Source organism: Narcine bancroftii, chromosome 7 (genome assembly GCF_036971445.1).
Source record: "Narcine bancroftii isolate sNarBan1 chromosome 7, sNarBan1.hap1, whole genome shotgun sequence".
NCBI lineage: Eukaryota > Metazoa > Chordata > Chondrichthyes > Torpediniformes > Narcinidae > Narcine > Narcine bancroftii.
Genome location: NC_091475.1, coordinates 25,828,489 through 25,840,415, shown reverse-complemented (window position 1 = coordinate 25,840,415; position 11,927 = coordinate 25,828,489). Strand labels below are relative to the sequence as shown.

At 46.2% G+C, this 11,927-nt stretch overlaps 1 protein-coding gene across 7 annotated transcripts in view; it reads right to left on the bottom strand.

The window, feature by feature from the left end:
• Positions 1–11,441: 11,441 nt before the first annotated feature.
• LOC138738609 (1,4-alpha-glucan-branching enzyme-like) overlaps positions 11,442–11,927 on the bottom strand; it is a 269,596-nt gene continuing 269,110 nt past the window's right edge. For all 7 annotated transcript variants that reach the window (XM_069889167.1, XM_069889171.1, XM_069889172.1 and 4 more), the window contains one exon: positions 11,442–11,602. In XM_069889167.1, coding sequence (XP_069745268.1) covers positions 11,549–11,602 — 54 coding nt within the window. In that variant the 3' untranslated portion in view covers positions 11,442–11,548. The remainder of the gene's footprint in view (positions 11,603–11,927) is intronic.

Below are 11,927 nucleotides of genomic sequence, written 5' to 3'. Positions count from 1 at the left end.
ACCTGTAGCCCCTCCCCATAAGATCCCCTAAAGCCGAGAGCATTAGTCTCCTCCCTCATATACCTGCCTTGGACGTGAGCCAGCAGCATGTAGAGGCATGTCTGGGTCTTCTGATCAATAAATCCTTTGAGTCTTGCTTCGTGTCTGCGAGTGATCATTGATCGCGCCACAATTTATTGATCAGAATTTTAAAGTGCCAGGGACAAGGTGATCCGACTGGAGAAGCTGGAGATTGATGCAAAGGAACCAGAGTCCTTCGTAAAAGTTTGATGTGGCTACTGTTATGAGTTCAGTGAACCCCATATACCAGCACCAATAGAAATACATCAAAGCAAAGGTTCCTTAAACAAAATTAGTTTAATTCTCTGAGAACAAGATCAACACTTATCAACACTAAGTTATTTACACAATTCCTCCCTCCAACCTAATCTAACTGCAAGTGTGTGTAATATGTTTTCAAGAAAGTCTTTTTTACTGGCCACTCTTCCACTGTCCATGTTTCCAAGGCTACAGTTTCCAGTAATCTTCAATCCTGTGCAAAGAATCAGTCATTACGTTTAAGCAAACCTCAGTACTTTACATAGAATTACCAGGCAGGAAAGATGCGGAGGGTTCCAGAGAGATGGTTGTTTGTTGGACACCCCAAACAGGAGCGTCTTCCGGAAGAAACTTGTTTTCTTTCCAGGTTCTTCTCACAGAGTTCTTCTCCTCCTCCTCCCCACACCGGAAAGACGAGCCGCCACTCTTGATTTCCACAGAGAGTACACTCAAGCTACCATATCAGAACTCTGCCCAGTCTTGAAAAAGGAAACCTTTTCAGCAGGCTCCTTCTGTCCAGCCTTTTCTCAGACTGCCTCCTGCTAACTTGCCTTCTCTCTCGTTCTCTGCCCCTCCTGATGTTCCAAGTACTGTTATTTTTTGGTTTCAGTTTGCAAATGTTGCAATTTCCAGGCCTTACAAAAAACACATGGCCCCAACTCTCTGCAAATGTTTCAGTTTCTGGAGTGTGCTTGCACATGTTGCTAAAGCCCAGAACCTTCTGTTTACACCTGTCCTTGAACTTTGTGAGGCATTGTTCTGCCTGTAAAATGCACATAACCTAACAGCTAACCCAATTCTAATCTCTTTTATAGGCATATATTTAATCCTATTGCATCAGACTGCACAGTTTGAAGGCCTACTTGAGGTGTTATGAAATCACAGCCGATGGTGATCGGTATGGCCTGTTCTTCGCAGTGGAGGGCCACCGAGTGTACCAATTAATTTGTGACTGCACTGCATATGAAGAGACAACGGCACTACTCTGACTGCAGTACGGAGCCCCGAGTATGCACGCTTCCAGCTTGGCTCCCAACGCCAGGGTCCAGATGAGTCATTTGACAACTTTGTGAGGGACACGAGGGAGCTGGGTCAAGACTACGGGTGCTGGGACATGACTGCGGCAACCTACCAGGAGGAGCTCATCTAGACGGGCTAGTTGCTGGATTCCACTCACAACAAATACAGGAACGACTCCTGGAGAAAGGCGATTGTTCTCTACAGGAAGTGGTGCAGATGGCCCGAGCGATGGAGACTGCTCAAAAGAACACGGAGGCCTACTCAGGGGGTCATGTGGCTACAGGTGGGGAGAACAGGCGGCACCATATTGGGACACTGGGCCCCTGACTGCCGCTGCCATTGCCAAGCACGCGAGGTGCAACTACTGCAGCCAAAGCAAATACCCATAGCGCAACTTGCTCAAACTGCTGGAAGAAAGGACACTATGCGAGGGTATGTCATTCTAAGCCCCTCTCTAGCAGTGTCGTGTGCAGACAGTGACCGGTGTCGCCATCTTGGGCCAACCCATTGCAGTTATCATTTCTGGTTGCTGAGAACTGAACTTTTAGGCCGAGGGCGCGTTGACACAGAGGGACATTACATCCAGTTTCACTTCCGGACTCTACCGCCTATGATCCATGGAGGTGGCCATCTTCATGATCTCCCAGGCAGCCATCTTGGTGGCAGCCAACCCACCGACATAGCAGCAGTGATTCAGACAGTCAGCTGACGTTGGCTTCCATTGTGCTGGACCAGAGTAGACCACACCAGCTGGGACGATCGAAGAGGAACATTGAGGTAAATGGTCACACCACTGGCTGCCTGTTTGACATGGGAAGCACCAAGAGCTTCATACACCCAGGTACGGCCAAATGTTATTTCCTGACCATGTCCCTAGTCAAGAGCAAGGTAACACTAGCCTTCAAATCCCTCTCTGCAGAAATGGACCATGATCCTAACTGGTGGGCACAAAATATAAGAATTTCAAACTGCTCCACCTCTGCACCCATCATATTGGGGCTGGATTTCTAGTCCCAGTTTAAAGGTGTGCTAATGTTGTTTGACAGGCCCCGCCCAAATCATCAGTAATAACTAATCCCAGGACACCCCTCCCCTCTCCCTGAAGAGGCCTAATCACTCGCTCGAATGCCGGGCCAGGCTCCCAACCTGCGAATTGGCCGCCCTCCACTGTTCCAAAACCTTACCCTGGACTGCAAACCTGCGGCCACTAAGAGCAGGCGATACAGCCCCAATGACAGGGAATTCATTAAGATGGAGGTGGAGCGGCTGTTGGGGGAGGGCATAACAACAAAGCAACAGTCCCTGAAGGGTGCAAGTAGTGGTGGTGAAGTGTGGGGAGGAGTACCAGATGTTGATAGACTACAGTTGGACCATCAACTGGATGCCTACCATTTGCCCCATATAGCTGATATGGTGAACGAGATCACCAAGTTTCAGGCCTTCTCTACATAGACGTCAAATCAGCGTACCACCAAATCCCAATGTGCCCAAAAGACCGGTCTTACACAGCATTTGAGGTTAGAACTTTATTCCTTGGAACAAAGAACAATAAGGGGAGATTTGATAGAGGTTTACAAACGTATGAAGGGTATAGACAGAGTGGATGCAAGTAGGCTCTTTCCACTGAGATTAGGAGAAATTAAATACAAGAGGACATAGTTTTAGGGTGAAAGGGGAAAGGTTTAAGGGGTAACATTAGGGGGAACTTCTTCACTCAGAGAGTGATGGGAGTTTGGAATGAACTATCATCTGATATGGTGGGTGCAGACTCGATCTTGTTTTTTAAGATTAAATTGGATAGATACATCAATGGGAGAGGTCTGGAGGCTTATGGAATGGGGGCAGATTATTGGGACTAGATGAATAATGGTCAGCACAGACTAGAAGGGCTGGATGGCCTGTTTTCTGTGCTGTAGCATTTTATGATTCAATAGACACCACCTTCAGGGAATTATGTATCTGTATTCCCAGATCCCTGTTCTACTGCACTCCTCATTGCCCTACCATTCACCATGTATGTCCTTTCTTGGTTTGTCCTTCCAAAATGCAACACCTCACTTGTCTACATGAAATACCATCTGCCATTTTTCATCCCATTTTTCCTGCTGGTCCAGATCTCTCTGCAAGCTTTGAAAACCTTCCTTGCTGTCCTCAATGCCTCTGTGAGAAACAGAAGTACCTTCACAGAATTTGCTCGAGACAAAAATTGAGAACAAAGAACTTTTATTACAACAATGCAAAGTTGGGTGCTTCCCCTTACCCTGGGAATACACACAGATACTGAGGCTGACCCAACTTTTATACATTTCATTTCAGTACAGAGATACCTTCCCCCTAACATTCTTCTGCCTCCTGGATTGGTTTAGCATTAGGTAATTCTGCCCACGAGGATTCTAACTTCTTATCAGTTTATGTGCCTTCCTGCAAACTTGTTAGCTGGGAAATATCATGTCTTTGTTCTTTACTCATTAATCAATCCCCAAGACTTGCTAAAGCTATCTACTTGCTATCCTGTTTTGAAGATCCTTATTTTATTATACTTTTATAACCCTTCCTCCCATTCCAGTATCCCTTCACCCTGATTTAACCCATAATACTTCATTTCTAATGAGCACTTGCTTGACTCCTCACATTCCAGTATCCCTTACACCTCCAATCTGATCATCTACAAATGCTGATCCAATGTACCACATTATCATCTAAATCACTGATACAGATGACAAACAACAATAGATTCACCACTAATCCCTGAGGTACACCACCAGTCACTGCCCTCCAGTCAGAGGCAATCATCTACTACCATTCTCTGGCTTCTCCAATAAAGCCAATGTCTACTCCAATTTACTGCCTTACCATGAGTATCAATTGACTGAAACTTCCTGACCAACCTCCCATGTGGGACTGTCAAACACCTTACTAATATCCATGTAGACATCATCCACAGCCTTTCCTTCATCAACCTTCCTGATAACCTCTATGAAAACTCTACAAGATTGGTCAAACCTGACGACCATGCACAAAGCATGTTGACTTTGTACTCAGTCTCTGGCCACTCAAATGCTTGTATATCTTTTCTCTAAGAACATTTTCCATTATCTTACCCACTACTGACATCAAGCTCACTTGCCTATAATTTCCAGGGTTACTTTTGGAGCCTTTTTAAACAGTGGAACAATGTGAGCTACCCTCCAATCCTCTAGCACCACACTCATGGCTAAGGACATTTTAAATATTTCAGCCAGGCAATTTCTACATTCACCTCCCTCAAGGTCTGAGGGAATACCTTGTGAGACCCTGGGGAATTATCCACCCTTATTTGCTTTAAGACAGCAAGCACTTTCTCCTCTTTAATCTGTATAGGTTCCATGACCTCACCTCTTGTTTGCCTCACCTTCCTTGACCCTATGTCTGTTTCCTGAGCGAATACAGATGAAAAAACCCCTATTTAAGATCGCCCCCCCCCCAACTCCTTTGGTTCCATAGAAAGCTGACCACTCTGATCTTCAATCTCAATATACTCATAGAAACCCTTAAGATTTTCCTTCATGAGGTCATGTCCTCTTTTAGCCTTTCTGATTTCTTTCTTCAGTTTTTTTTCCTGCATTTTATACTCAAGAACCTCATTTGCTCCATGTTGTCTATCCATCTCTTCTTTATAACCACATCCCAAGGTTCCCTATGCTTGTTAATTTTGCCTTTAATCCTGAAAAGAACATACAAACTCTGTGCTCTCAAAATTTCACCTTTGATGGCCTTTCACTCAACTTGCACATCCTTGCCTGAAAACAACCTGTCCCAAACTTTGCTTTCTAGGAAATAGGCATTTCTCCAATTTAGATTCTCAGCCGGAGGCCCAGACCTAATGATCACTGCTTGGTTCAGTGGCAGCCAGAGCGAAACTCATGGCATTATGATCACTGAACCCCAAATGTTCCCCAACATGCATTTAGGTCACTTGTCCTGTCTTATTCCCTCAGTATTGCACTCTCTCTAGTTGGTACTTTGACATATTGATTTAGAAAACTTTCCTGTACACATTTGACAGACTCCAACCCATCCAGCCCTTTTACAGTATGGGAGTCCCAGTCAATATGTGTAAAGTTAAAATCTTCTACTATCACAACGTTATGTTTCCTGAAGCTGTCTGCTATCTCTTTACAGATTTGCTCCTCCAATTCTCATTGACTATTGGGCAGACTATAATACAACTCCATGTGTGGTCATACCTTTCCCGTTCCTCAGCTCCACCCATATAGCCTCAGTAGACAAGCCTTCTGGTCTGTCCTGTCTGAGCACACCTGTGATATTTTCCTTGATGAGCAATCCCACCCACTCTATCACATCTAAAGCAACAGAAGCCTGGAACATGGAGCTGCCAGTCCTGCCCCTCCTGCAACCAAGTTATCATAATTCCACGTGCCAATCCACACTCTAAGCTCATCTGCTTTTCCTACAATATTCCTTGCATTGAAATAGACAGTTCTGAACATTTTTTTCCCACTACACATAACCCTTTGATTCCTGTCCTTGTATGCAGTCTTCACACAATCTTTTTCCCTTCTCCACTCCTCTATCTGCTCTGGTTTGCATTCACCTGCGACACTAGTTTAAACCCACCAGAGGAGCACTAGCAAACCTCCAGGCAAGGATATTATTTCCCCTCCAGTTCAGATGCAAATCATCACATTGGAAAAGGTCCCACCTTCCCTTGAAGAGAGCCCAATGATCCAGAAACATGAAGCCCTCTCCCTGCACCGTCTATTTTGCAACATGTTAAACTGCATTATTCTCCTATTTCTAATCTCATTTGCATGTGGCACAGGTAGTAATCCTGAGATCATAGTCCTGGAGATCCTGTCCTTCATCTTCACACCTAACTCCCTGAACTCTCTTTGCAGGACCTCGTCACCCTTTCCACCCATGTCATTGGTCCCATCATGGACCACAACATATGGTTGCTCACTCTCCCACTTGAGAATGCCGTGAACTCAGCTGAGATATCTTTGACCCTAGCACCTGGGAGATAGCACCCCATCCAGGATTCTCTATCGCCTGTTCCTATCGCTATGGAATCCCCTATTACTAAAGCTCACTTTCACCTCCCTCCTTTTCTTAGCCACAGGCTTAGAATCCTGCCTGGAAGGTGATCCCCGCAAAATTATCCAAAACGTGTTATTGAGGGGAACAGCCATAGGCATTGCACTACATGCATGTTCCCTTTCACTCTCCTGACAATCACCCTGCCTCATCGGTGTTATTGTGTACTTCGAACTCCTGTCTATCACCCCCTCAGATGATGTGGAATTCATCTAACTGTAGCTCTGATTCCCTAACAGATTGTAAGGACCTGCACTTCAGGATCAGATGAAGTTACCAGGGATATTGTTGGCTTCCCTGCCTATCCATTGTTCCTTGAGGCCTATCTTGTCTTATCTCATCTCCTGCACTACCATCTCCACTTGCTTCCCCTCAGTCCCACTCTTTCACTGGCCACTCCCAGAGTGATAGCTCCCCTTCCTTTTATTGGCTACAACCAATTAACCAATGGAGGAAATTAACAAGCACTGACCTTTCCTGGTGCCTTGAAAATGGTCCCATCTCAGATCATTGGAGGGGGGGGGGGCACTCATTTCCAATGGGAATGAGGATCAATCTCTTGTCTGAACATTCTGAATCTCTGAAATTCTCTTCTCTTGAGGGGTGGAGTTAGGATGATTATAATATGCACCTGCTTGTATCTATCCTGACTATACATGCCCAGGCCTAAGACAACATTTGCACAGCATCTGTACTGAGTGCATGACCAGACATGCTTGGACTGACCAAAACAGCTTGATTTGTGGGGAATGTACTAGTAGACTTAAAATATGACAGGAAATCACAAAAATAGGTTATATCTAAAAAAAATAGTATGATAGGAAAATTTTGTGATTTTCGTGATCAGCAACCCAAAATCCATAAAATACATCCAAGTGTTCAGGAAGCAAATTCTTTGTTGTCCAGTGTTATTGGTGTGTGGAGGAAATGAGGGTTGTGGGTTATGCACAGGAAAGTGATGTTCAGACCATGATCTCTCAAACAGTGAAACAGGTACATCCCAGTGTCCAACTCTCCCTTCCCTCCCAAACACATCAATGGCACCTCCTCCACAGAACTCGACAATTTCAGTAAATTCACTGACAACTTCTACCTAGCCCTTTAATATACCAGGATTGTTTCTGAATTCATTCTTCCCTTTCTGATCTTCTTTGTCTCCACCTCAGAGGACAAATTATCCTCACACATCTATTACAAACCCACTAATTCACACAGCCTTCTGGATTGTATCGCTTCCCAATCTATCTGTGGTAAGAACACTATTGCATTCTCTCAATTTCACCACCTCTGCCTCATCTGTTCCCAGGATGACACCTTCCACCCCAGGTTATCCAAATACAAATTGGGTAAGCTCGTCGTCTGTTTGTGAGTCTAAATTTGAGCTTCCTGTAGCCTACCCTTCAAATCCCTGAACTATTCCTACAGTGACATGCCTGATGTCAGCCTTATCCATTGTTAGGGTGAGAGTAAACATAAACCTGAGGAATAACATTTCACATTCCTCCTAGACAATCTTAAACCTGATGGCGTGAACATGGAGTTCTCTAATTTTAGGTAACTTCCATTCCCACTAGTCCATGCTGCCCAATTACACCCAATTGACCCACAAACCCATGTATGTTTTGAATGGTGGGAGGTAACCAGAGCACCCAAAGAAAACCCATAGACACAGGAAGATCATACAAACTCCATACAGAAAATATCAAATTTAAACCCCATTAGTTGGTGCTGTAACAGCATTGCACTTACCTCTATGTTAACCATGTCACCAAAGTTCCCATTTTTGTGGGAAAAAGAGATATCTCTTCATCAAAGAGGTGGAAAATCTCATTGTGGACTAGATGAAACAGATATCATGGACTTCAGGAGGACCAGGAACAACCACCCTCCACCACCCATCAACAACTCTGTAGTAGAATGGAGAGCATCAAGTTCCATGGAGTTTACTTAACTAATGACCTATCATGGACACACATCTCCTCACTTTTCAGGAAGGCACAATAACAATTGCACTTCCTGAGAAGACTGAAGCAGGCAAGGCTACTGGCCACCATGATGTCAACCTTCTACAGGAGCTCTAATGAGAGCATCCTGGCAAGCTGCATCACACTGTGGTACGGTTGCTGGAGAGAAATGGATCTGAGGTCAATCTACAGAACCATAAGAATGGCAGAGAGGATAACTGGAGTCTCCTTCTCCCCATCAACATGATCTACTGGGATCATTGTCCGAAGAGGGTGTGCAAAATTATTGAGGACCACTTCCACTCTGCACACATTTTCCAGCTGCTCCCATTGGGGAAAGATACAGGAGTATCAGAGCCAGCACCACCAAGCCGAGGGACGGTTTCTTCCCACGGGCAGTGAGGATGCTGAACAACTAAAGGAACTGCTCACACTGACCATCTGAGACTCTCATATTCTTGAAACAATATTTATTTATATATATGTGTACTGCATATGTATTGTTTGTCTCCATGTGTGTCTGTATTTTGCACTGAGGACCAGAGAACGCTGTTTCATTGGGCTGTACTTCTGCAATAAATGTGAGTTGACCTGATAAAGGGTCCAGACTCAAAACACTGACGGACCATTTTTCGGTGGATTCTGCTAGACTCACTGAGTTCCCCCAGCAACTCTTTGTTTACTCTTGCTTCTAGTCATTACATTCCCATAACCTGATTCCAAAAAAGCTGGAGGCAGTTTGGAAAAGAGATAAAAGCTGGATATCTGTGCAACAGACCTTGCTGATCTGAAATAAAATACATTTTTCTTTTTTTTAATTAACTGAGATGGCCGCCATTTGCTGAAGAGCCCCTAGTGATAGTGGTGGGTCCACAGCGTCCCCTTATGGTAAGTCAGCAACGCCCTCTGGTGGTGGTAGTGGATCTGCAGTGCCATCTGATGGTGGTGGTGGATGCGCAGCACCCCTTGTGGTCGTGGGTCAGTAGCGCTCTCTGGTGGTGATAGTGGATGCTCAGAGCTCCCTGGTGGTGATAGGTGCGCAGAACCCCCTGGTGGTGCGTAAGCAGCACCCTCTGGTAGTGGCAATGGGTCCGCAGTGCACTCTGGTGGTGGTGGGTCCGCAGCGCCCCCCCCCCCCGGTGGTTGTTGGTCCACAGCCACCTTGGTGAAAGTTTAATTTTGGAACGTTCTGTACCTTTTTATTTATGTTGTTGGTTGCTGCTTCCCCAGCAGGGTCAGACCAATCTGATTAAACCTCTTGGCAATAATCTGATCAATGGATAGGGATGCAATGGTCTCCGGAGAATAAGGGGAAAGTGCACCTACATCATCTTCACCCTGATACTCAAGTTTCCCAGCATGGAAGCAGACCTTTCACCCCAATGTTCCATGCACACCAAAGTGCCCATTTGAGCTCTTCCCATCTGCCTTTCCCCCTGAACCTATCCCATCCATGGACCTGTGTCTTTTAAATTATGGAATTGTATCTGCTTCTACCCCTCCCTCAGGTCTCTTTTGAATCTTGCCTCTCTCACCTTAAATCTGCATCCTTTAATTTTAGACTCTTCCACCCTGATGAAAGATTGTAACCATTCATTACATTTTTGATCCTTGTGATTTTATAAACCTTGTCCTGTGTGGAGAACTGAAGTGTGAGAACATCATGACACCACATGCTGTGCTGTTACCTCCTTCACTGCTGAAGGATAGGCTTTGGCCCATTGCTGCACAATGTTTGCTGCACTGCATCTATGTAGAAAAATTCTTCTAAATCCCTCTCCCCATGTCCACCAGGCAGTGGTCAGCAAAGCACATCCTGCGGACGCTGAGGAACAAGGACTTGATGGATACTGTGTTTCCCTGAGAAGACCTTCCAAATCATCTGGCAGAATGCCTCATTATCAGAATTCACCAACAAGCTTCAAGACTGCTTGCTGGCAATGAGGAGCCTCCCTGGTCAGAACCTTCACACCAACACATACTGCCCTTGTAATGTCTGTGATGGGGAGGAGGCAGTCATCCACCTCTCTGGACTGTGGATTTGTTTAGTGCAGTTATCTCCTGCAGCAATGTGACAGAGGATTCTCTGACTTCAAGATTGTTCCAGGGACACACATAGAGACAGGCATCCAGACCTGCTGGAAGACCATCCATAGGTAGGTTCCTTGTCCTTCTGCTGTGACACCTGGGTTTGTGAGGCTGGGGGTGGGGGGGTTATAGACAAGATTCTGAGTGTTTCAGATTGATGGGTTGGGTTGAGAAGCTAGAGGAGGGTTAGGAGCTATTCTGGAGCTAGGGATAGGGCCAGAGGTTAGAAGCCACTGTCAATTTTGGGGAGAGCTTCCAAGCCAGGGAAAGTCAGGACCATGAGCTTAATGTAAGCTGTGGGTAGGTTGCTGCAGGGGATCTGAGACATGATCCATTTGGAAAGGCTATAGAGCTGATGAGGGATACTCAGCATGGCTTTGTGTGTGGGAAATCATGTCCCATGAATTTGATGGAATTATTTGTAGAGGTGATGAGGGCAGGAGCAGAAGACATTGTCAACACAGACAGCCAAGACTCCCACATGGGAGACAAGTTTGCAAGGACGGCACTGGAAGCTTGATTGGAGGCCTGTGACCTGCGTTTACAATTTGGGTGACAATATAGATCCCATGGTAAATTTGGGTGGTGGATGCCGGAGGAGTCAGGGTACAGATGCTGGTAATGAGCAAATAGAGAAGCTGTCCCAGGGCCCGCAGTCCTCTCCATCCCTACCCCCAGTTCCTCGACCCTACTCACCCTGGGACCCGCAATTTATCCCCTCCTGGGGCCCAGACCTCAACCCCCCTCCCCTCCCTGTGACCCTACGCCCACCCCCTCCCTGGTGCTCCCCACAGGGAGAGTATTTTTGCCCTGATGACTGCAGTCAGCTCCCGCACCCAGCCAGCTTAGAGACAAGGAGGGGAACAAGGCTGCCCCGAGGCTGGGGTCTCCTGTCCCTGACAGTCCTATCTCCACCAGACGCACACTGCGAGCACAGCGAGCACACACAGACCCTGAAGAGAAGCACAAACATTTAATGGGCGAGTCTGGAGCAGTGGGGTCAGGGAAGATGTGCCCGGGTCCTGCTTGTCTCTGATACGAAGTTCCTGACGGTTCCTGATTTATGGTAGATCCACACAGGCAAAAACGATGGCCGTCCGGCTGGGAATATAGACCTGGAGAACAAAAGCACAACGAATTCTTGTGTGAATTGGATGGTGATGGTGCCTGCAGCATGCAGCCACGGTGAGCAGATTAGACATGAAGCAGGCTGAGTCTGTCGTTAGTGAATGAAGATGCACTTTCCCGGAGGCGCTGTAATACTGGGCCAATGTGGGGAATAGATGGAGCAAGCCCCAGCCACGGTCCCTGGTTCCCCTGCCTCCTGTCCACTATCCCCCCATGCCTCCCCGGCTCCTGTTCTCTGTCCCCAGTTGTTTCTAGTATGGTGCCTGTAGCATATGTTGTAAAGGGGCCCTAAATTTTAAAAATACACATAAA